We start from the raw sequence: 26,946 nt of genomic DNA on the forward strand, positions 1-26,946 counted from the left end.
CCCCAATTAACAATGTTCCGTCGTCCTTGCGTGGGTAGTTTCACAAATCTTTACTTTTTTGTTGCGAAAACGTCCGGTCAAAATGTTGCTGTTCTGTCCATTTTGTCTACTTCCGGTTTGACGTGTTCTAATTTGTCTAATTAGAAGCAACGTTTGGAAAGTTCTAAATCAAAGTTGTTACAAAATACTCGCTTAGAATTCATATAATTACCCTCGTTATGGTATCGGACGGTTTCTGCCAACGAATTTCATTATATATTGCTCAAATAGTCTACTTCCGTGCTTGTTTCGTAAAGGAAAATACTTCACATTTTTGTGTACGACGCGGGTTTAACCTGTATTAAATTACACAACATTGAAAACACGTGAACATGATTAAACTCATATTTATATAAACGCGGAAAATAAATGTTTTGTGCTAAAACTTCGATCGCTTGTGTCGATACAGTTTGTCAATGAGGTAATAATTTTGTTTATTTAAAAAATATAGCGTTTTATTTGGACTTTGACACATTGCAGCGAGCTTCGAGTTTTGGTTTAAATTGCTCATTCAATTTGCGTTCATTACGTGTTTCTGTATTTGAAATGACCGAACGATATCGGAGAGAATTACTAGACTGTAAAAAGAAGCCTGGAAACAATGTTTGTGCCGATTGTGGGGCGCCCGGTATGTAGAATCATTTGACATTGATGCTGTGTGAATTTAATATTCGTATGTTCTGATGAGCCATTGCCAAGATCTTGTTCTTTACTTCCGTGTTTTAAATGTCTTAGAACCAGAGTGGACTTCGACGAATCTTGGTATTTTTATCTGCATAAACTGTTGTGGTGTTCACAGACGCTTGGGAACAAGTATTTCTATAGTTAGAAGCCTTCTTCTTGATGCATGGACTGACGACAAACTCAAGGTAAAAAAAATAGCGCTTCCGTATTCATTGAGTCGAATCGTTGTGTTGAAAGCCTTGTGTTTGGTTTGTGCAGTTGTATTTAGTAATGGTCTTAATGATATTAAAGTTATTTGTTAAAGAAATCTCGTTTTTTGTGTACATTTTGTATACTCAAAGTTAATGAATTTTACAATTAAAATGATGAACAGTTTGTCGTTTGACTTCGGTATTAAACGCTGTAAACAGTCGATGTATTTTACTTGAATTCCCATTCTGTAGTGCAAGCGCCTCGGAAGTTCTAAATTACAAAAATTTTTGATAAAATTATGATGAAATTATTAAACGTAGAAGTAGATATGTATTGTTGCAAATAATGCAATTTATGGTCGATTTTCAATACGTTCAGCGCGAAACGCGGAAAATTTTTATCGTTCCGGAAATTCCCGAACATTCACCGAGCATACACGGGGCATTCCCCATTAAAATATAATATATACCTCTACACCATTGCGAAATGCAAAATGAGAACTCAATGAGGAATTTTCGTTTAGGTTATACGGGAGAAAGGCAATGAACTGTCAAACAAGATATGGGAAAAACAAGTGCCTGTGTGCTATCGAAGACCTGACATCAGTTCTCCTCAGTAAGTTTGGACGAACACACATTTTTTATTCACTACCCTGTAATTAAACACCAAAGTCCAACTATTGGTGTTCTTTGGCTTCGCCACAATTTTTTTGCTACCACATTGATCAAAGCTGGACTATTACACTATTACCTCTCTGAGTTGATTGAAATTATGAGAAATCGAACATATTCTTGATTTGCAACTAATCTTTAGGAAGTCACTAAACATTAAAATTTGCCCACATCAACTGGAGTCCACTATAGCATTAATAAAACATTCTTGTATAGCATACCTCCAAGGCTCCAACATGTTGACGTCACATGGAAACTTAAATTTCCTCTATTTATCCTCCTGGAAGGTCATTAGAAGAGGGTGTTAAAAAGAGGCTCGGGGCTGAATAAATTTTCACACAAAATTGCCACTGCATACTAATTCACGCTACACATGCCTAAATGTTAATTTCTATTTATTAATATATTCAATCCATTGAGCTCATTTTGAAAAAAGAAAGACTTAACACATGACTATAATGCTGTGTGACATTTTGACATAAAACAAGCGACAATTTTTATTTTTACATTCATAATTTTCGAATGAATAAAGGTTAATTAGCATTCGTATTTTGTTATAATTGTATCGTGAGATTAACTTCCCAGTTATTATTCAATTTACTGAGTGTGGGGGGATATATAAAGGCTGGGGGGGTTTATCTTTCAAGCGGTGGTTGTTAGAAGAGGGCAAAAATGAGGCTGGAGGCTAAATAAAGTTGATCCCTACTTGTAAATTTGGTTGGTGAATACTTAAAGTGCAAGATTTAGATTTTTGGAGGATTTTAATAACATTTGCAAAGTATACATGATCAGACAAAATTTTTTATCTCAATTGGTTTTTTTCCGGGCCTAGAAGTTGATGACTCAGCACCGGAAGTGACGCACATCTGAGAAAACGATCACTTCGTAAAGTATGAACCCAGAACACCGTATAATATTATGAAATTTTAGTGGGAAATAGCGTCCGAACAGGAATTTTTCTGCTTTCGAAACGTTTATTGTTAACTATAAACCTGAATAATGATAAAACTTTCGACAAATCAAATATATTGATAAAATTCGTAAAATCCTCCAATCTATCTGAATCGCTTATTTCCTGAGGTTGAGTTAGGCACTTTGTATCTTTTGGAAGAACAATTACTAAACTAATCGAACATGTGATTGATTGTGTAAAGACTAATGATTGGATATTATTGGCTGATAAAGTCAACGAGAGTTGTTCGAAACTTTGAATAATGTAATATTTGGTTTTTAATTCAGGGTTTTGAGGGAGCAATGGATTCGTTCAAAGTACGAACGGCGGGAGTTTGTAGAAGGAGCACCCCCTCCGTCTTATTTGACAGGTTAGACTGAATTTACCCTCTCTGCTAAGTCTACGTGAAATATTGTATAATGTCTGTTGACCGCTGACCAGCCTGACTTCAACTTAAGTACAGTGATTTCTTATGTACTATCCTCAGTATGACAAAGCCAAAAAGGTATATTTATTAGAATTAACACTCTAAATTTGCCGGTGATTTATTTCACTTATAGGTGAAAAAGAGGGCCTCTTGCTTAAACGCGGTAAAAACAATGGCAATTGGCTTCCTCGAAAGTTCATTCTCTCTGTGAAAAACAATTCCTTCGCCTACTTCATCAAACCAACTGTGAGTATTTTTTAAATGTGACTATGACCAAAATGGAGAAGTAGCTATTTACGATATTCGAAACATTGGGGCTACTGCAGTTTAGCGGACGCGTCCAGCGCTGTCTAAAAAATACATCGGATGCTAGCGATAAATAGGGGGAATTTAACATTAGTTTTTCTTCTCACCTTTATTCCTACTGTCGAAACAGTAACTGCAGTCGTAAGCGAAAAATCAAAATCATATGAAAAAGTAGCTTGCTCAGCAAAGTTTTATAATCAAACCCAATACTAAGCCCTTAGCAACCGAGCTCGAGGTCTTTACGAAGAAATAAAGGACCGAGGTCTTTTTGTACAGACCGAGCCCGTAGGACGAGGTTTGTACAAATAGACAGAGGTCTGATAATTCTCAGTAAAGACCGAGAAAGCGAGGTTATTAAAAGGTTTATCATATGGCATTATTTGATCTTAAACGAAGCTTACTTTCTTTCTCGCCTTTGCTGTTTTGTATGGGTTGGTTTTCACTTTTCTAGTTCTTGTCAGTTAAAAATAAATCGTTTCAAGTCTCGGCTGGATAGTTAACTGTTTTCTGAGAGTTTTTCCTTCGTGTCCCATTCGTAAATGGTTTTTGTTTTTTTTTTTTGCGTTTTGCTGTTTGCTTTACGAAGTTTGTTTACATTTTACAGTAAAATTACGCGTTTTGGACCGTGGTCGATCACGGGAAAATAATGGACCGGTAAAAATGTTTCTGAGCCAATTAAAGCGCGCCATTTTGCCGGAAGTGACGCTTGCCATATAATAATATAGAATAACATTAAAGTATCAAGGGTAATTCACAGATGAATATTCCTAAATTTTGAAATATGTTTGAAACAGTCGTATTGGTTCATATTTTAGTGAATATTTTAACATAGATTTATTTTAGGATCTACAGCCCAGAGATATTTGGTTATTGAATAAAATCAACGCGGTGTTTGCTGACGATAAAGCCGAGAAGCCAAACTGTCTGCAGATTATGAATACGATTGATGGCAAAACAAGGAGTTTGTTCATTGCTGCTGATACAGGCAAGGTACGTATTGTTAGCGTTTAAAAGCTGTCTTCAATAAATTAATATATAATTTAAACATTCTTTACACTTTCGCTTTTATAGGAAATAGTCGAATGGTACATGACAATACGCTATGCTAAATTGAAAATGTTGAAAGCTGGCAATGTCGATGTCGATGAAAAAGAGGTTAATTTTTTTATGGTAATTTTCTCGAGTTTTGACGTCTCATACTAAATATACATTTTTAGTTGGTAAAGATAACGACGAAAGATTTTGTTCGTGAAGGAAGTGTTTCAAAACGAGGACCAAGGGTATGAAGAATATTCGCCATTGTCGCTTTAGGCGATGTAAAATAGTATTTTTATATATTACCTAAAGCTATTTTAATTCGCTTAGGTAATTTGACAACGAACCCAAATACTCCTTAACTGCTCATATTTTATTGTCCAACACAAATTCATACGACTTTTAAATCGTTAAGATGTACAACCTCACATATAAAAGAATGCAAAATAATATTGTCTTCTTTCTTTACTACTTACACTAACATCTTCTCTGTTTCACCTCCCCCTTTCTGCTCATCTTTTTTCCCTATCTCATCCCTCTGTGCTCATCTTTCTTCCGTATCTCATCTCTCTATGCTCATCTTTCTTCCCTATCTCATCCCTCAATGCTCATCTTCCCTATCTCATCCCTCTATGCTCATCTTTCTTCCCTATCTCATCCTTCTATGCTCATCTTTCTTCCCTATCTCATCCTTCTGTGCTCATCTTTCTTCCCTATCTCATCCCTCTATGCTCATCTTTCTTCCCTATCTCATCCTTCTGTTCTCATCTTTCTCTTGCATATACTCCACTTTCTTTCATGTTTTATACCCTACACATTTTCTCTTTCTTTGTTCTTTCCTTTTCTAAATCTTTTCTCGCTTACTTTTTCCTGCCAAGACCTTTCTAACATTGGTATCAAATTTCCTTTAGGATAAGGGTTGGAAAGACAGATGGCTTTGTGTAGATGGTCGTCGAGTTATGTACTTAGAGAAAGCAACGGTAATTAAATCCTAATGTCTGTGTCATAAGACAGGAAATTGCTGATGTAAAAGATTCACTTCAATTCGTATTGTTGTGATGCTACTTTGTGCTCAAATTTATTTATCTTTCTGCGCACCTATTTTTTATAAAATCAAGACGAGTACACAACCCACTGTATGTAAATAGCTTGTAATATATTTAATAATCAGCGGCGTGGGTCTTGTATGATTGTGATCACGTGGTTGATGACGACTTGTTGTCATTTTAAATTTTGTTACTTACCCTTTGATGCGTTGCTGGTTTCTAGGACGCGTTCCCGAAAGGCGAATTTGTATTAGGCACGAAAGGCTATGACGTCACCTCGGGTTTTAACGAATACGAGGCCCCGCTCGGCTACGGCTTTTCGATTCACACACCAGATCGAGTTTACGAATTCAGTGCTGGCACGGAGGACGAACGCGACGAGTGGGTTAAAGATTTGAAGAAAATAGTATCAACGTCATTAACGGAAGAAGATAGAAAAGGTTTGTAAGAATATCTTTCACTTGTGAATTTCCGACATGCTTAATCAGATTGTAATTTGTTAAAAGCCTAATGAGTTAATGTAAATTGTATCATCACCATCTTGACATGGATAACTGGATATTGATTTCCTTGACCCTATTACGTCATTAACAATAACAAAGACATTGGTGTAGTCCGTGTTGCATGTTTATTTGCATACCGTGAATGCTCCAATTAACGCCTCGGGCGTTAAATAAATTCTAACGGTTGTAGTGAGGAGATAATTTCATGCAAGTTATAGGTTAAACTCCCGCGTATTTCACGATAAGTTCACGCGTTGTTCGCATTATATTCACACTTATTTCATGATAACTGACTAAATATATATCGAGGCAGTTATTGCTTGAGGTTTTGCCAACTGGACAATCGCATAACCGTGTTTTAATAATCTCTTTCCAGCAATTACGTTGAGCGAAGATTTAGAAAGAAAAAAATCTCAACAAAGTTCGTTATCCAGAATAAGTCAAAAATTTTCATAACATATAAATTATATTAATCTTTATATTAATCTTTATATTTATATATATGTTTTTGTATATGATGCACCTAAAAGTCAAATGCCTTCAGACTTATATTCAATAAACCAAGTCGCCAAATATACAGTAGCGACAATAGTTCATGTTGCAAAATGTATGTAAATTTATTGTACTGTCGTATAGGAAAAGAGTCGTGTCTATGATAAATACCACACACAAATTTTATATTTATAACCGCAGAATTTTATTCACTTTTAATTGATAAACCATACAATCGTTGATTTGTAAACATTTTCGCTCGTGTAACAAGGCATGTTGATGTTTTATAAAATATTTATGAAATATAGCCGTTTTACAATTGAAGAATCGTAGTGTGTTTTTTGAATGCCACCATAGTTCGCCTCTGGAATATGTCTCGAGAGAGAGCCTGGCATGGTTCTTGACATTATTTGATAACGTCATACTCAATGATTTAGAACCCAATCCCCAAGATGTGAACGTGACATCCTGAGACAAGGACGCCATCTTGAATGGTGGCAAAAACCAAAACTCTCAATCAAAAATAAGCTGAAAATTTTAAGGAAAATTTTAAAAATAAAACCTATACTATAAACTCTGCAGCTGCGTTTCAATGCAAAAAAAGCAGATTTTAGTCGTAAATATCGTCAATTTTGCCGCCTTTCAAGATGGCGGCTTGCCTCACTCGTAACTATAAATTTCAGCGGAGTCAGGTATCTACTAGACTGAGTTCTAGGTCATGCATCGTGCTTACTTCATTCGGGTAATTCTTTTTGGTGTATGCAACATTTACTGGCGTATACAAGGCGCGATTGAAAAAATTAAAATCAACCAAACAATCACTTAGCACAGTAAAAAAGATTTCGTAATAATTCTCAATAAATGGTCACACTGCCCCATGTACGACGATATTAATCGACCATCTATTCGTCGTAGCCTCTCTGTGAGCGAGCAAAATTTAAAAATATCTGTTCCAGTGTGGTTTGCGTTACAGCATAATTACCGATAACAAAACGGCTGTGCGCATCTTCTAAGATCGCAAACAAGGAAGACCAAGCGCATTTTAAATTGCCTATGTGGTAATTCAACAAGCCATTGTGCTCGTCTCGAAGTTCACTGCCTGGGAACGTCTCTGCTACGAATTCTTTTACTAAGGTCGTGTCATTACAGGGCGTGTCACTTGGAGGGTTTACTAACAAAGTGAATCCTTGAACGAATTTGTTCTTCAGGTGTTGCGGGCTACCGAGACAGCGAAATTTGCCATTTACCATGATTGCCAACCGAGTACACAACGCCTCGCATTCTTCCATGCTGTGTGACGTAATCATCAGGCATCGACCTAAGGGAAGAGGGGAGGGAACAAAATGATTACCAATCATAAGGCATCAACCTAGGGGGAGAGGGGAGGGGACAAAATGGTTACCAATCATCAGGCATCGACCTGAGAGGGGTGGGTACAAAATGATTATCAATCATCAGGCATCGACCTAAGGGGAGAGATTATTATTTTTAATAATAACCAAAATGGCGCTCATATTAGGCGGGTATGAACTGTATGTAATTGCATTCTTCAACACATCTCCCCCCCGGAAGGAAACCCGCTTCATAACCAGTTTCATACCTTCGGCTCTGACTCTACATAAAGTGTTCCACAACAGTCGTCTTGCAACAGGATCCATTCCAGTTGTTGGTTCATCGAGAAAAATTATGAGTGGATCGCCAATCAAAGCTATCGCTGCACTTAGTTTGCGTTTGTTTCCACCACTGTAAAAAGAAAAGGTTATCTTTGTATTCATGATCTAAGGAGCCTGGGATTGCTATAAAAAGATGGCAGATTTTTACGCGTCACATGCATAATTTCCACGTAAAATCACTCCTGATGAAGACACTAAACTGGAGAATGTAAGGATTAAAGTTTCAACATCAGATCACTCCTGATGAAGACACTAAACTGGAGAATGTAAGGATTAAAGTTTCAACATCAGATCACTCCTGATGAAGACACTAAACTGGAGAATGTAAGGATTAAAGTTTCAACATCAGATTACTCCAGATGAAGACACTAAACTGGAGTAAGTAAGGATTAAAGTTTCAACATCAGATCAGTTCTGATAAAGACACTAGACTGGAGTACATAACGACTACAGTTTCAACATCAGATCAATCCTGATGAAGACATTAGACTGGAGTATATAAGAACTAAAGTTTCAACATCAGATCACTCCTGATGAAGATATTAGACTGGAGTATATAAGAACTGAAGTTTCAACATCAGATCACTCCTGATGAAGACACTACACTGGAGTATATAAGAACTCAAGTTTCAACATCAGATCACTCCAGATAAAGACTCAAGACTAGAGTATATAAAGATTAAAGTTTCAACATCAGATCACTCCAGATAAAGACACAAGACTGGAGTATATAAGAACTAAAGTTTCAACATCAAATCACTCCTGATGAAGACACTAGACTGGAGTATATAAGGACTAAAGTTGCACAGCAGATCACTCCTCATGAAGAAACTACACAGAAGTATATAAATACTCAGGTTTAACGTCAAATAAACCAAAATGAATATATAAATGGCAAAACCTCGGGTGAGCATTTATAGTACAGCATTCTATTTCAAAGTAGACGACGTTTTCTTCTATTATACCTGTATGTTTTAGTTAACTTATCAGCGTGTTCCGTTAGCAACACTGATCTCATTAAATCTTCAACCAATGGATTGATTTCATGTCTGGGGACTCCACGAAGTGCAGCATACATTTGTAACATCTCCCGTCCCGTCAATAAATCGATCAAAGCATCAAATTGTGGACAATAGCCTGTTCGTTGACGAACCTTGGTAAACAACATAATTTACATTTAAAATTATAATTTTCATTTACAAAATAACATGTATATTGTGTGCTCTGATTAGTCGATGCTCGCGTTTGCATCAGGCCAACCAAACACGCAAATTTTAAACATGAAACATATTGACACATGAAAATAACGTGTACAAAGGCACTTTTCACCGATTGAAGTATTTGTTGTTGACACAAATAATGCAAACGTAGGAAGATCGATAATTGGGGCTTTCTGGGGGGGGGGTCATAATCACATATGTATACATCAATACTTTCCCTCCCAATTATCGATGGTTGACCACAGTCAGTGATAAATATACAGCACCAAGTTGCGCAGCCAAATGGTATTGTTTGTTTTCTATGGTGTGGCCACAGAATAACGAACATAAAGGTTCTTTCTCTACGCAGTTAAAACTAGCCGACGTTTCCACTTTGCCTGTTTCAAGAGTAATTGATCCGCAACTAAGGCGTAACGGAAATTGAAATAAATTTCATGCTTGAAATTTGCGACGAACAGTAGCCGCGATTCGTATGTATTATTGTCTTCAATTGCGTTTACAGGTCTTTGGGGATCAATTACTGCTGAATCATGCAAAGTCTGAAGGTCGGCTGATTTCAAAGACGAGCAGTTTTTTCGAAGCATCCTGTTGAGCCACTATACTGTGGTAATAATACGGGTGGCACAAAAAAATGTCAATGAAGTTATCTTCGATATATTCCTCATACTGTTCTGAGGCTGTGTTTCGCTAAAGAATGTGGTTTCGTTGGAGGGAGGAGAACCAAAATGGCAGACAATACAACGGAGCATTGAAACGTTTATTTTTTACAAGGTTGTTCTGCAGAGGAACTGAAATATATTTTACCAATTACCAACAAAGTGGCCGACATCAAGCAACAACTGAAAAGGGAGTTCATTTATAAACAAGTAAGAAATTATTTGTTATGTAAGTAAGGGTTAGTTGCTCGATCTTTGAACGTCAAATGTAATTCGCTTGGCTTGTATTTATGGACTGTTTACAACTTGTTTTGCGTCGTAATATTATTGAACAATTATATGCGAAGCTCCATTTCGCAAATGAGCAACACTAAACCATTGCAACGGAAATATAACATACATTGCAACGTCAACACTAAATATTGCAACGGAAATATAACATACATTGCAACGTCAACACTAAATATTGCAACGGAAATATAACATACATTGCAACGTCAACACTAAATATTGCAACGAAATATCAGACATTGTCAACACACTAGAATTTACCACTAACATCGGCGCGGTCAAAAATATTTGCCAGTTCCTGGCATGCATTTACGTCATGACCGCGCCAAGTTGGGCGATTTCAACAAAGATTTTCTTTATTTACAATGTAGATGCCATGCAAAATGGCAAAAATTGTGTTGTTGTTTACTCACAGAGGTGTAGTGACATACCACAGTATATTTTCTTTGTAAACAACATTTCAATGGTATACACGGTGTTGAAAAATCTGCAAACCTGTAATTTGCATAAAAGCCTCTTCAATGGCTGCATGCATACCATTGCCTGTTCAACTTTTTCCACAGTGACGTATAATGACTAGTTTGATTACCTATGGCTAAACTAACAAAACTAACTACGAATTTTATTTAATTTACATCCCAAATTCCAAGCATGAAATTCCTTTAGATGGCGTTAACGTCTCCTTAAGGATGAATTACCCTTGCAAATCTTGATGTCGGATCAGCCTCGTAGCCAGGCGCTTTGAATTATTTGATGATTAATAAATTGAATGTCACGTGGCGTGTGTGGGCGTCGCGCGTTAGCGTGGCTGTTACATGCGTTACAATTTTCTCATTTTTTATTCGCGCATGTCGTCCCGCGCTGCACTTTTTCGCACAAATGGTTGAGGGCGTCAAAGCGCCTCGGTACGAGGCTAGCATGTTCACAGCTCGCGGACAGATAATTGAAATAAGTGTATAACGGAACGTAAAGTACCCATCCAGTTGTAAATTTGGTTCAATGGTCTTTACATGATTCTTCAATGTAAGTTTAAGCAGGAAAGGTCGAACAAATCATATACCGTAGCGCAGCCAGCCCGACTTTTCACTTCCGCTTTCCTAATATTTTTGGTATTTACTGACAGTGAGGAAAACAGATTTCTAAAGACATGAATAATGGTAATCTTTAAAAATTTACATAGCGGAAGTAAATCTGCAGGCTGGCTACGCTACTGACTATATACAACAATAAAAACATACCCGACTTAAATTAGTCTGAATATCCCACGAGTCAAGGACGGCGGTGCCCGAAGTTGGAATCACATCGCCTGTTAACATTTTAAACGTTGTAGTTTTTCCCGCGCCATTGACTCCCAGGAGACCGAAGCATTCACCTAAAGGTATTCCCAAGCTGATGTGATCCACTGCAGCAAAAGTTCGACGACCTTTCGGGAAAAAATAAGGTGTTTATAAAGCAGGAGCTTTGTTCTTTTATAGATTTTCATTGAATAGAAGTTTCAAAACGACAGTGAACTTTGTAAAAAAGTCTTCATGAAAATCTCGTTTCATTCTCCAGACAATGAGAGTGTTGTATATTTTCAAGACAATCTTGTTTCATTCTCCAGATTATGAAAGTACAACGGTTGGAGAGAGTTTTTTTACAGACAACATAACACTACGAAGACAACTCTGCCCATCTGAACAAACACATCAGTAATATACATTTAATAATTTACTGATGCAAATTACGTAAATATACATTATAATTTAAGTTCTCATTATGCAAGGCGACAACAGTGGTTGTAAAATCAGCCATTATGGGTTTCTCGTGTCTTGAGAATGAAAAAAGATGTTATAGATATAACATAAACTGTCTAAACAAGTCTACTGACAGTTTATTTCAACAAAAGCATTATTTAAACAGCAAAATTTTCATCTCACAGACACTTTAAAAGCCCGTTTCGTATGTGTAGACTTTTCTAGTGGTAAAAAAATTGATAAGTTATATTTTCAATCAAGCACAACAAGCTCATGGCGATCATCTTTTTTAACTTTCCAAAATATTGTGTTAAAAAACGAAAATTATTTTGACATGATTTTGGCTGATAAAAGAAGGCTTTCTTTTCAACACATCTACAAAAGAAAGCTATTAAAACACAGCAAGTCGAAATTCTCTACCTGGAACTTTAAATATTTTCGTAAGATCCTTCACTACAAGCACGTCTTCGTTCACTTCGTCGTTGAGTACTCGTCGTTTTTCCGCCATCACGTCGGAATCTTCCGTTTCGTCGTTTGGATGCATGCTGTCAAACGGATCGACGTACACCGATCTAATGGAACTTCGCAACGACCGAATAGCATTGAAGTCAATCAACAGAATAATAAGCATGAAGAAGATTCCTTCAAGTGGTAACACCAAGAGAAATCGACCAATTCCAGGATTTTCAAAGGCCAAATAATTCGTCTGAATCCTCGCTTTCAGAGGCATGCACATCACCCGCGCATACTTTTCCATGCACATATTGTAAAGTCTGATACGGTTATAATTCTCAAAAATATTGGAGAACGACTGTCCGAGGCAAAAGTTGGGGAGTACCAAAAAAATCCAGTTAAGGACATCAACAGTGTGATGGTAGTCAAGACTCTGAATGATGAACACAACAAGCAAGGCGATAGGACCAGTTACAAAATTCAACATCGTCATAAAGCCGAAAGCTTTCGACACCGTTTTGAAGAGAAACGAGAAGAGATACACAAACGGGATGATGGCTGAACCATAAAGCATCAAAACGAGAAAAACTATTCCAAGACGATAGCCTTCTGCAATGAATTAAAATCAGTTGTTGAGGAATGGGAAAATTCACCCAAAGCGAACGTTGCTAACTTCAACGGAATTGTTGGAATTTTTAAGGGTTGACCGAGAGCTTAATGTCAAGTTTGACATGCAATTCTGTGCTTCCACGAAGTTTCAAGTGAAAAATGTGTTTAAAAAGACAAATATAAGTGCTTCGAGCTAACTCCACTGCCAAACATACTTCTGTAAAAGCACGCATTCTAAGTATTAAGGTATGTTGTTATCACAGGCTCACAGTCGTATACCAGATTCAACATCGCAATCTTGACGTGATTTTGTCATCAAAAACTATTGGAATTGTTTAAAGTTGGTTGGTTGGCCGAGAGATTAGGGGTTTGGGTCGAGTTCATTCTCCTTACAAACAAGTATCTCGACAACTACGAGGAGTCCTCGAGTATTTTGTAAAAAAACTTTATTGGATCACAACGTTCGGATTGGCTGAATTATCAGGCAAATGACGTTTTATTGGAAGATATTGACAACGCGGAATCAAATTCGGCGTTTCAAATAATTCCAATTTTTCGGGTTTTGTCACCAAAGGCAAGAGAATCGTTTTGGCGACCATGACGACAATGAGAAATACAACCTGCAAATTTCAGTCCTGCTATGTAGATTTCAGAACATTATTTACTGTTCTTACAAAGAGTACATAAAAATCTACATAACATGACCAAGTAAGCATGCTAGCTACGTCAAAGCTTGGGAAATTCGACCTACCTGTGTACGCAGGAACGTTAAAACACGCAAACAAAATAACAATGCCGATACAGAGAAGTGTGAACTTCACCATGTCCCACAACCATGAAGCAGTCCAGTAGCTAATGGGATCAACACCGCTAACGAACTGCACATGTTTTGCATCGTTTGTTCGCTCCTCGACGACAAACACGACAAAATATGAAGCAAGAGACGCCATGCCAAGCAGCAGAAAGCCAGCTATATAAAGACGAACATTGTTGCTGGAAAGAAAATGAAAGTTGATGAATTAGACCTTGTTGCCTTAGCAACTATTGATCGTTGGCAGATCACTTTAAAGAAAGTGGAGCAAGGAGACTTGGGGCTATTGCATCCCACTATTGATCATTTGTAGATCACTTCAGAGAAAGCGGAGCAGGGGAACTGGGACTGTTGCCCCCGCCCCAAATCCCTTCTTTCAGAGTTTTACCTAACTTTGGCAGTCGATAACCCCGCCTCCTAATAAAAAATATGCTCAGCGATCCCTGCCTTTGAAGTGAACACAGTCGTATGTCAGGAATGAATCAGTCTCTCATACATATATATATATATACATACACCGTACATCCTGTGTACCAGGTTAAGGAGTCACCATTGCACTATGGTGATAGCCGGAAGATACATTGTTATACAAGCTGTATACATTATAACAATAGTGGAATGGTGACTCCTGCACTAGGGACACAGGACGTACGGTTAATATATATCAATTCATAATACATACACATAAATTTCAATAGAAATTTGAGAGACTAAAAAACAATACCTGATTACATAAAAACACGGGCGCTAATTGGTTGAATGCTCAAAAAAACGTTCTTTTTTTATCTCAGATTGCATGGTTTTCGAAGGAAATTTAACAGTGAATGATGTTTTATTAAAACGCTATTCATTACGGAAATACAAATTATATTTACTTGTCCCAATATAGTTATAGGAACGTTTGTTGTGAAAGTTTGGGAAAAGCTCGAAAGCAAAAATAACATACTCATCTAAATCATTTGATTTTTGCTTCGTAGTTCTCGGCAAAGGATGATTTGTCACTGTGATTAATTTGTTTTTATTTCCGGAACTGTTTTTCAAAATGGCGTTGTCCACTGCACTCAGTGCCACCGCTATCGCATGATAAGCTTGATCGTTGAACCAAGCCTTGGCTATTGCTAAATAAGAACACACATAAATTACATTAAATTCGCCAAGATTCTTAGCTGATCTACCTCATATTTATGTTTTCTATCGATCTACAGCTCCTTTTTACATCTACAGATCCTTTCTTCATTTACAGATCCTTCCTTCATCTACAGATCCTTCCGTGATTAAAAAATCCTTCTTAATCCAAAGATTCTTCGTCGATCTACAGATAGATCCTTCCTTGATCACAGATTCTTCCTCGATTACAGATCCTTCCCTCATCTACAGATCCTTCCTTCATCTACAGATCCTTCCTTCATCTACAGATCCTTCTTTGATTAAAAAATCCTCCTTGATCTAAAGATTCTTCGTCCATCTACAGATAAATCTTTCCTTGATCTACTGATCCTTCTTTGATCTAGAAATTCTTCCTCGATCTACATAAACTTCCTTGATACTTTCTTTATCTACAGACCTTTTTCTCGATGGACAAGTCTTTCTTGATCCCATTACAACATTTTGAACTCAATAAAAAAGCATAAATTGACAGATATTGATAAGAACTATTCCACCTTCATAGTTACACACCTTCAGAGAGGGTAAAAATAATGTAGCTACACGAGCAAGCAATACCTTTTTTATTTTCTTCAGTAAATGTCGCTGCAACCAGATAATGTCTATTGAAGTATCCAATGTTTCTTCCTTTGGCTTTTTCAAGCAAATATTTGGTCATGTTCCCATCACGGAAAGCACTATCCTTGTTGATATCAACGAACTTAGTGTACGAGCTTGCCGAGTGTGTGTACATTTTAACCAGATCATTTATCTCCCTAAAAAAGATTTATTTACGCTTACATCAAATTTTAATGTCTGATCGGGATTTTAAATCCGGGCACGCTTTATTCAGCTTGTTTTGCTGCGAGAAGTTTAGTTTACTGCCCAGGAAACGAAAACGGTTTTGTTCTTGTAACAAAGATATGAAACAAAAGCACGTCGCTGATTATATTTACTCATCCTAAAGAGGGTTTAGCACAGTGATGGGGCAATGAAACTAAAATAATAGATTAATTTCTAAGTCTCCTTTTTTTAAAACCCTGTGATTAACCATGTTAAGTAGTTTACCATAAGAAAATTCAAACATTTTTCCCTTAAAATCTAAACAATTTAACCAAATAAAATTGAACAGCTCTGGTTTAAAAATTCGAATAGTTCCAAGAATTTAAATTGAACAAGTCACAAACATATTTTACCAGAACTTAGTAGGAAATAATATGTAAAATTTCAGCAGTTTCCAAAGCAAAATGAGTTGTAGTTTTTGAGATTTCAGTTGAGGTTTGCTGTTTTATAAGAAGAGTTTTGGAAATTTGTTTCTCGAAATCATTTCATAGTATTTGTCAAAGAAAAATTTCTATTATCCATCCATTTGATTAAATATACAACTGGAAAAATACTTTATATACATTAACATGCCTGTTTCTCTGGGCCGTGCGTGGAAAGATGGGGACTAGTTTAATTGCTGGCTTCAAATTTTGGCGGGAAGTAGCCGTCCAGTTATATTTAAGTTCAATATATCTACCTGTCCGGGTTTCCAACAATTGCGTAAGCTGCAATGTTATCATGAAACATAGCTGTCGTCAAAATTCTGGGAGGACAGTCCTCGGGCTTAGGTATCGTGTCAGCGGCAATCAGAGCGAGTATTGTAAAAATTAGAGGCACGAGAAGCTGACGAATTATGGCTATCTTATCTCGACGCGAATGAAGAAAGCGTTTCTTGAACATAGCACACCACCTCTGCAGAAACAAGGTTATTCCGTAGTTTAACTGTGGCTTTGTTGTGTTTGTTAGTGGCATCATGCTGTTGTTGCGTCCATATAATGTGTCTTCGTCATTCACTGTACTTACTGAAGCGTTTATTGCATCCGCTAGATGACGTACAAAAGAAAAAGTTTGACTTGAAACACCATTTTCTAGAAATGAGTCAATGCTAAACAATAAACAATTACCACTTTTACCACAGCTTACTCTCGAATCTATCATCTAAAACCTCGTCGCAATCCTTTACTATCGTGATATCCCAATCAATCAACACTTACCACTTTCACCACAGCTTACTCATGAGTCTATCATTTAAAACCTCGTCGCAATCCTATACTTTCATTGATATCCCAATCAATCAACAATTACCACTTTTACAACAACTTATTCTCGACTCTATCATCTAATGTCCCGGCACAATCCCTTACTTTCATTTATCTCAGGAAATCAGCACTTACCACCTTTACCATAACTAACCTTTGAGTCTATGATGTAGACTCCCATCACAATCTTTTACTTTCATTTATCCCAGGAAATCAACACTTACCACTTTTACCACAGCTTACCTTTGAGTCTATCATTTAACGTGTTGTCACATTCCGTTGCCACTTTCATAAAAACTTCTTCCATGGTTGACATTGAAGCGCCATAACTAGCAATTCCCAGCTCCTTTTGTCGAGTCTCCAGTTCTGAGAACAACGTGGAAAAATTCCGCGAAGATTCCCGAGGCAAGATGTAGGACATTTCAGCGCCTAACGTAGGTAAAAAAAAGTATTGCAAAGGTCTACTGGCTAGACACTACATCGAAAAACACTTACAACAAAAGAAATGTATACTATTTAACCTTCATACTGATAAAATATGATAAAGTTGGTAAAAATACAACGCCTTCTCAATAAATGACAGCCTAGTTTCAGCTGACGGGTTTCATTCTCCTGAAATAAACTTTATGTATACATGTATTGTATATCTCGCGGGTCTTTGAAATCAATTGTTTTCTACAGATTAAGACAAACATCTACGTCACGAAGTGAAACTTAATTACTAGTCTGATGATGTCTTGTATATAGAAGAAACGTAACTACCAATAAAATATTATTTCTTTTCAAAAAATGTCTTTAATTCGAATTTTATGTTGGGCAATTCTTTTTTCAATACGAAAACGTTGATATGAATTTGTCAAATAATAAATTTTGCGTTGTTTCAACTTGCTAAAATCATTCAACGCTCGTCACTCTATCGTATCGGGCAGCTAGCTGCTGGCTCATGTCTGCAGGCTCAACCCTATAAAGTCTCCTAGAGAAGTGCATCAAAACTTACCAGCGCGACTTTCCAATTGGCCATTCGTGACATACGCTTTAACAAGTTCGTCAATTTTGTGTTCTTTACATTCTGGTTCTGTGACCATCACTATATGATAACCCACGCCATAATGGTTTTTCAAAAACAATGAACTACCACAACAACGGATTTTGCCCTCGGCCATTATCGCAATGCGGTCACCTAAAACGTCCGCCTCGTCCATGAAATGTGTCGTCAGCAAGATCGTTCGTCCGTCACGATACTTCTGAAGCAGTTCCCAAGTAAACCTGCGGGCAGATGGATCCATACCGGAAGTAGGTTCGTCAAGCATTAACACCTTGAGGGAGTGAGTAGGTGAAAAATTTAACTTGGTAATTAAAAGCATATCTTCTAAGAAGACTTTAAAACAGATTTATGCCTAAGCAGAACAGATCTTGAGTTTTTACAGACTTATGTCTAGAGTTCTCATCAGGAAATATTTGATGTGCAAAAACTTTAGTCTAGAGTTCTCATCAGGAAATATTTGATGTGTAAAACCTTTAGTCCTTATATACTCCAGTCTTGTGTCTTCATCAGGAGTGATCTGATGTGTAAAACCTTTAGTCCTTATATACTCCAGTCTAGTGTCTCCATCAGGAGTGATCTGATGTTGAAACTTCAGTTCTTATATACTCCAGTCTAATGTCTTCAATTGAAGTGATTTGATATTGAAACTTTAGTCCAAAATACCTCAGTCTATATCACGAGTGATGTTCAAATGTTGATTTTAGTAATAAAACAACTGCACGTGATGTGCACGTGATAATATCTACCTTCGTTTTTCCAATCAGCGCTACTCCTAAAGATAGCTTGCGTTTCATCCCGCCAGACAAATATCTTGTTTGAGTGTTAGCTTTATCCGCGAGTTTGATGGACTCCATCATTTTTTCCACTTCGCTATCGATTTCATCATTAGACAGACCCTTTAGTTTTCCAAAGAACCACAAATGCTCCTTAACAGTCAGTCGATCGTACAAAACGTCATGTTGTGGACATAAACCTTTTTGAAAATAGTAAAAATGAAATAGACGATTAACTATTACAATGGAAGACAGTTGGGTCGTGAAAATAAAAACGACCATGTCTCTAGACGTGGAGTTGCTTTAACTTAGTGATAATGGACCGAGCAATTTAGAAATATCCCAATAGTATATGGGATTGAACAGTTTAATCAAATGCTAATTAATATCGATTATTCTAAATATGATATTAACACGATGTTCTTAAAATACATTCAGTTTTAAGTTTTACATACTAGTCAAACTGTAAATTGCTAGTTGAACTATACACTTTATTTATAGAAGTTAGATACTAGTCGAACTGTAAGTAGCTAGCTGAACTATACTCTTTATTTATAGAAGTTACATACTAGTCAAACTGTAAATAGCTAGCTGAACTATACTCTTTATTTATAGAACTTACATACTAGTCAAACTGTAAATAGCTAGTTGAACTATACACTTTATTTATAGAAGTTAGATACTAGTCGAACTGTAAGTAGCTAGCTGAACTATACTCTTTATTTATAGAAGTTACATACTAGTCAAACTGTAAATAGCTAGCTGAACTATACTCTTTATTTATAGAAGTTACATACTAGTCAAACTGTAAATAGCTAGTTGAACTATACACTTTATTTATAGAAGTTAGATACTAGTCGAACTGTAAGTAGCTACCTGAACTATACTCTTTATTTATAGAAGTTACATACTAGTCAAACTGCAAATAGCTAGTTGAACTATACACTTTATTTATAGAAGTTAGATACTAGTCGAACTGTAAGTAGCTAGCTGAACTATACTCTTTATTTATAGAAGTTACATACTAGTCAAACTGTAAATAGCTAGTTGAACTATACTCTTTATTTATAGAAGTTACATACTAGTCAAACTGTAAATAGCTAGTTGAACTATACACTTTATTTATAGAAGTTACATACTAGTCGAACTGTAAGTAGCTAGCTGAACTATACTCTTTATTTATAGAAGTTACATACTAGTCAAACTGTAAATAGCTAGTTGAACTATACACTTTATTTATAGAAGTTAGATACTAGTCGAACTGTAAGTAGCTAGCTGAACTATACTCTTTATTTATAGAAGTTACAAACTAGTGGAACTGTAAATAGCTAGTTGAACTATACTCTTTATTTATAGAAGTTACATACTAGTGGAACTGTAAGTAGCTAGTTGAACTATACTCTTTATTTATAGAAGTTACATACTAGTGGAACTGTAAGTAGCTAGCTGAACTATACTCTTTATTTATAGAAGTTACATACTAGTGGAACTGTAAGTAGCTAGTTGAACTATACTCTTTATTTATAGAAGTTACAAACTAGTGGAACTGTAAGTAGCTAGTTGAACTATACTCTTTATTTATAGAAGTTACAAACTAGTGGAACTGTAAATAGCTAGTTGAACTATACTCTTTATTTATAGAAGTTACATACTAGTCGAACTGTAAATAGCTAGTTGAACTATACACTTTATTTATAGAAGTTACATACTAGTCAAACTGTAAATAGCTAGTTGAACTATACTCTTTATTTATAGAAGTTACATACTAGTCAAACTGTAAATAGCTAGTTGAACTATACTCTTTATTTATAGAAGTTACATACTAGTCAAACTGTAAATAGCTAGTTGAACTATACTCTTTATTTATAGAAGTTACATACTAGTGGAACTGTAACTAGCTAGATGAACTATACACTTTATTTATAGAAGTTAAATGTAGTTCTTTTCTCAGTCAATTTCACATCGTAAATTGTATGAATTTCCACAACTTTCGGCGTAGCCAGCTCCTAAGTTTGGTTGTATTATATAGATATTTGGGCTTTGGAGGCTGGCAAACCATTGCACCGAACAGTCATAAACTTTTATAATTGTTTTAAAAACATTTCGTTACTTTCCTCACTGACCTAAACTTGACCGTACGCCATCCATGCTTGTTCTAATGTCGTAACCATTGACAACGGCAGTTCCCTTACTCGGAGAATAAAAACCGGTAAGGACAGACATCAAACTACTTTTACCAGCTCCGTTATGACCAAGAAGAACCGTAATTTGTCCCTCGTATATCTTTAGTTTAACATCATCCACAGCAACTTTTTTACCTGCATAGCACACGAAAGTATAATATCGTAACTTGAAGCCGTAGTTAACCTCAGCAAAGTCTGGTAAGACTCGCTCCGTCATAAATCATGACGTCATAAATGGCTCCCGTTTGGTCTTGTAAGATTTGTGAGGTCTTGAGGTTTGTACCTGTTTCACTGTAGCAAATCCTATCGTCACATTTGGCTTCTGTACTGTGTAGTACGATTTGTGATGTCATTTACCGGTTGCTCCGTCATAAATCATGACGTCATAAATGGCTCCCGTTTGGTCTTGTGAGGTCGTGAGAATTGCACCTGTTTCACTGTAGCAAATCTTATCGTCATAATTGGCTTCTGTACTGTGTAGTACGATTTGTGACATCATCCACCTGTCGCTCAGTGAGCCCCAGTCATACACGTTGACGTCATAAGTTGCTTCTATACTGTATGGTAAGATTCGTGAGTTCATCTATTTGTTTCTCTGTCATAGATCTTGACGTCATAAGTAAAGTCTGATAAGATTCATGAGGTCATTTCATAGACAGATTTTCATATTTCAAACAGGGAGGAAGCTAAAAGCTTTAGGGAGACGAGCTGTTAAGGAATTGATGTAAGACAATGTTAGGGTATCGAATTTAGGGCAGTCTGGTAGTGCAACAACCGAAGGTAGTGTAGAAAGTTGAAACATTGGCCAGAAAACTCAGTTTAACTGTACTAAGGATTTGTTTTATTAAAAATGGGGGATTAAAATGTTTCTTGGAGGGGTGAACAATTTATTTAGGGGGGTGAAATCTGATGCCTGGGGGGCTTGCACTCCCCTACACCCCCCACCCTAGGAAATCCGTCCAGGTCATCTACCTGTTACTCCGTCAAAGATCTTCACTAAATTTTTGATGTCAATCCCCACATCCAGACCTTGAGGAGCCCTTTCGAACTTCTTCGATGTTTCGAACTTCGCCGCATTTCTTAATAATGGCAAGGTTTCTTCATCGTTTGATACCTGCGGCAGAAAGATTTTTTACACATATCACTCGAAATATAATGTACCAAAACCTATAATGCTTTTTAAGCAGAATTCAGCAAGCAGTCACTAAGCTTCCGCATTGAAAAATAATTCGACCTGACATGAACTTCTATTGATATCTTAATCATCAGAAACTTCCCACAGTTATTAAGCTGCGCATGCTCAGATGCTTTGCTAGTCGTGGAAGACATCTCACACTCTAGCAGCCTACCATGACCGTTCTGACAGCGTAAGAAAAACAGCACATACGACTTCTAATATTATGACAATCTTCACAATGAGGTCAAAAACAATTTATTACAATCAACCCTTTGCTGCATGACGTTCCTTTAGGGCAGCAATCACCGAACACGTTGGAACTCGGGAGGCAAAAAAGTTCATGCAACGAAGGGTTAACGGTACGAGAAACTGTGAAGTACGTGCTCTGTACGTGCAGCAAAGTCTTCGTGAAACTCATGCATCGAAACGGAAAACACGCGCAACAACATACAAGGCGCCACTGTCTGGTGAGGGGTACAATCCACTACAGACGCGGCTGCAAGCGAGTTTCGTCGAAACAACCCTTTGCTGCATGGCGTCGCTTCAGAGCAACAATCACCGAACACTTAGGTAATTTGACTCTGAAGATGACTACCGCTAAGGGTTATTTGACTCTGAAGATGACTACCGCTAAGGTTGCCGAAACGTCAGTCAACAACAACAAAAACAGTCCTTCTCAGGACTGCACGATCTACATTTACAAACATGTAACGATACTCCCGGGTTCAAACCATTTACTTTAATCACCGAACACGTTGGAGCTCCGTCGGCGAAAAAATTCATGCAACGAACGGTTAAGGCAGGGAAGATTGTTAAAGCGATACAACGACACTAACACAAACAGCCCTTCTCAGGACGACACTAACCTACACAATCAATATCTGTATTTATGACTGTTGCTAAGCAAAATTTCAAGTTACCTTTTCAAAGCTTCCACACCAGTAGCTTTTGGTGAATGGGAAGTAAAAAGGTTTCGAAGTACCATACTTTCCTGGGAACACATTTTCAATATACCATGTAAGCATACCATATATGGCACAACTAATAATCATCATGATGAACACAGTCCCGAGGGAGAACGTGTCTTCCACATCAACACCATGAAAAAGGTTATCCCATTGAACGCCGCTACCGGATCCTAGAATGTAAAAAACGTTTTGGCGGGATCATTAGCGTCAATCCTGTGTTAATTGGGGGGGGAACCATATTCATGTATTCTGCTATGTCAGGCTAAGTTCTTTTTAAAACACTTTCAATTTCAAAAGAAATCACCCTGGCATAAAAGAATATATGAATATGGTCACCTCAATTATCGCAGGATTGACCTTCATGGGCGGGATTAGTATTTTTGTTATTTAGAGAAAAGGCAAACGTAAAATTAGAAACAAAATTGGAAGTTTTCAATGTCGGCCTAAAAACTACATGAACGCTGGACAGTGGTGTCAAGCTCAATAATTATGGGGTGGGGGAGTGGTAATATTCATATAGGCATTTTTTGTCAAATTATGTTCCTTTGAAATCAATTCTTTATTTTAAGCTATATGAATAAAAGCCCGCCAACAAGTGTCCAGCGGGGGACGCCAGGGAATCGTTTCACCTGGCGTCATAGCTGTCATGCTAGAGTCCCAATTGTAAAGAACTCAAACAAAGTTCTTTTGTTTGGTCCTCAAGTTGATCCTTTGGCAAATGAGTGAAAACGACGAATACAGGGTGTCACAAGAAAAGTGACACTATACAGGGAGTCACGAGAGAAGTGACACCATACAGGGTGTATCACAAAAAGAACATCTTAAGAAATCAATCTATTGTGAAATTTCAATGCCTGGTCAGTATGCTAGCATCCCACTGGTGCATTGCTGTGTATATTTTGCGGTTTGAAGTTTAGTTAAATGTTAAGCCTTGTTCACACGAGTAAAATAAGCACGAGCTTCGAGGCTTTTGTTTCTATTGCTCTAGAAGTTTATAAAAACGAAGACATCATGGGATTTTCTTTAAATCTTCTTTTTGTTCTTCTTTTGTTCTTCTCTTAGCTTATGCTTGAATATTTTCCTTATGCCTGCACTTATGTTCATGCTTATATCACATGCTTCGTTACTTATCTTTGTTTTATCTTTTGTCTACACTTGTGCTTATCCTTATTTTACTCGTGTGAACCAGGCTTAAAGTTCCCAGGAGAAGAAAAGCTTTCGCGATTGTACCAAAGATATGTTAAACATGCATGTAGCAGACAAGTTAGAATCTTTATGTATCAGTAACATAGTCATGAGAAATCATCACGCTAAGTCGTCAATTTCTATAGGCGTTCTTTGATACACCCTGTATGCAGAAATCATCTCATTGTTCGTTAACTGTTGTGAACGCTGTGGTTACACATAAAGGATCTTTATAAAATTCTTTATGAATTAATGAGAAAAGTTGAAAAACGCTTTGGTATTAACAGAAGCATCAGTTCAGAATCCTTATTGAATAAACCTCGGGCTTAATGAACTTATATGAGCATGAAGAACATCCCTTTTCAGATGAAAGTAATTTAAAACGAAAGCGGTTCAACACACACAGTCCATCAACGTTTCAACTTACCTTCAAACTTGCCGATGACAATCGCTCCAAGAGTCATGCCAAGATTTGGTATGAGGCATGCAATTGCTTTGAGAGTGAACGTCATTTTGTCGTAGTATTGCATTATGCAGAAGAATAATAAGAAGGAAATACTCAAAATTACACCAACAACTTTGGCAGCGGAGCTCGCTTTGGAGAAAAAAACGCTTACGAAGAAACAAAACAAAATACCAGAGGTAATATAAAGCAAAAGATAGATGAAAAATATTGTGGGTGCTGTTTTGTCTATAACACGTCCATTACTGTTCAATTTTATCGTGAAAAGAAGCGTCATTATGACAACTGCAACGAGATAAATAAGAAAACTATGAATAAACCACGCCACCCAATGAAGCCAATTATTGACGCCGATGATTTTTAAAGTTTCCTAAAAAACATGAAATACCTAACTTAATTAGTTTGTTAGAACACATGAATTAAAGATATAGCTTTTATTGAATTGAATAAAGCTGTAGTAGCAAATCTTCTCAAAAACTGAACTACAAATTAATTTAAGATGTCAAATAGGTGCTCAGTTTGACAACATCTTTGGAGTGAACAATCAATAAAAACATTTAAAAGGTAGAACTGTCTCTTCCTGGAAGATAAAATTTTCCACCCATCAAATATATTGCAAAATGATCTTAATATGAATTTAATTATCCAAAGAAGTTATTTCTCTAACTCTGATTCAGGCTTTGAAATAAAAAAGATCTCAGCAAATGAGACAAATTACAACTTACCTTTAACCCTTGTTCCTTCTCATATATAATATTACGCACAATGTCAAGTGTAGTATAAATAAAAGCAATTAATATGAGGCATGGGATGTAAGTTTGAATAATCAAAATGAAGGGGTCCTTCACATAGTTTGGGAATGGAAATTTTTCCATGCGAACTGATGTTTGGTCTTGAGTAGCAAACTGTCTAATAATAGCTTGATCTACTGCATGTTGGGCAAACAAGAAAGCGGTACTATAATAGTCTGGACTGCCTCCATGAGAATCATCTTTATTTCTTGGCTCAGAATTTTGAAACCTCGGGAAAACATACTTTGTCAACCAGCCATGGCCATTCTTGCCAAGGCCAGAGTTGTCTTCCTTTAGGTTGATGAATCGCAGCGTGTAGTTGATGAAATTGGCCTGTTTTGATGGGAGACGAGTAAAGTATATACCTCCAATGTATTTGGTAGAGTTGCCTTCAGAGGAGCGCATTATTTCATTAACCATGTCATCCTCACTTGGAAATATTTGCAAGGTGATGTTTTGATCCGGATAAGCATGTTCATTAAGATAAAATGTAAGGTTGTTGAAAAGCTCATGGGAGAGTTGAGAAGCATTGTTTGCAGCCAAGCCTATAGAGAATGATCTTCTTAGTACAGGTGGTGGAGAGGTTACATTGAATTCATTCCAAACCAAGGCTGGGCAATCTTTGGCAGTGACAAGGAACAATCGCAAGGCCAGGAATATGAATGACACGAAGAATGGTAACCCTATTTGAAAAATGGTTCCAATCGGATGTTTTCTTTGAAGCTTGAAATTCTTCCATATCAGTAGACCAAGTTGTTTCAATTTTGACATTCTCCTAGCAAGTTTTTAAACTGGTATCTTTTAAATAAATCTTAAATTTTCGAAAGAACTCACGAATGCAAAACCATTAACTCGTAAGATCTAAAAAAGCAGTTAAAGTACCATTTACTTAAATAAAAAACTCCACCATCTTTGTCGTGACATTTTGCAAACACTCATGAGTCAGGAGTCAGAAAATTTGCTATTTTTAAATCACGAATTAACGTAGCTTCCTTAAACATCTGACACGATTGCATCATAATTAAGACTTTTCATATACTTATACGGTTTTTTGTGATTTGACAGCGAGAAACTCTGTAAGACTCCATGCCGGTTGACGGATGCTAGTTTTGTACAAAATTCGTATCACAAACTGCTAGCAACTTTCAGTGTCAATGAATCGATACAAATGTAAATAATTCTTCTATTTACTTACAATGCCCCAAAACGCTCACCAGATTGCGTTTGTTGGTTGGTAAGAACTAAAAACGAACAAAGTTGCGAATTTGGCTTTCAAACGTGTTCGATCTTATGTATGGTCGTATGTCATATATAGACTAACAGGATTGCCGTAGCAAT

General features: G+C 36.7%; 2 protein-coding genes across 2 annotated transcripts; one reads left to right on the forward strand and one right to left on the reverse strand.

Moving 5' to 3' along the window:
• The first annotated feature begins 312 nt into the window (after positions 1-312).
• On the forward strand, positions 313-6,671 carry LOC124455393 (arf-GAP with dual PH domain-containing protein 1-like). Its single transcript, XM_047006043.1, has 11 exons — positions 313-667; positions 775-908; positions 1,439-1,530; positions 2,826-2,908; positions 3,099-3,211; positions 4,115-4,261; positions 4,343-4,426; positions 4,489-4,551; positions 5,218-5,286; positions 5,576-5,792; positions 6,232-6,671. The coding sequence occupies exons 1-11, from the start codon at positions 586-588 to the stop codon at positions 6,309-6,311; spliced, it is 1,164 nt and encodes a 387-aa protein (XP_046861999.1). The 5' UTR covers positions 313-585; the 3' UTR covers positions 6,312-6,671.
• On the reverse strand, positions 6,529-26,683 carry LOC124455365 (phospholipid-transporting ATPase ABCA3-like). The gene is made up of 17 exons (XM_047006018.1): positions 25,543-26,683; positions 24,782-25,187; positions 23,122-23,339; positions 21,997-22,138; positions 20,965-21,159; positions 18,815-19,041; positions 18,021-18,339; positions 17,267-17,452; positions 16,462-16,807; positions 15,519-15,715; positions 14,641-14,914; positions 13,737-13,978; positions 12,344-12,985; positions 11,426-11,610; positions 8,986-9,173; positions 7,948-8,090; positions 6,529-7,665 (listed from the first exon to the last, which is right to left on the reverse strand). The coding sequence occupies exons 1-17, from the start codon at positions 26,377-26,379 to the stop codon at positions 7,250-7,252; spliced, it is 5,163 nt and encodes a 1,720-aa protein (XP_046861974.1). The 5' UTR covers positions 26,380-26,683; the 3' UTR covers positions 6,529-7,249.
• Between the last annotated feature and the right edge of the window lie 263 nt (positions 26,684-26,946).

This window comes from Xenia sp. Carnegie-2017, unplaced genomic scaffold (assembly GCF_021976095.1).
Source record: "Xenia sp. Carnegie-2017 unplaced genomic scaffold, XeniaSp_v1 HiC_scaffold_39, whole genome shotgun sequence".
In the NCBI taxonomy this organism is placed as follows: domain Eukaryota; kingdom Metazoa; phylum Cnidaria; class Anthozoa; order Malacalcyonacea; family Xeniidae; genus Xenia; species Xenia sp. Carnegie-2017.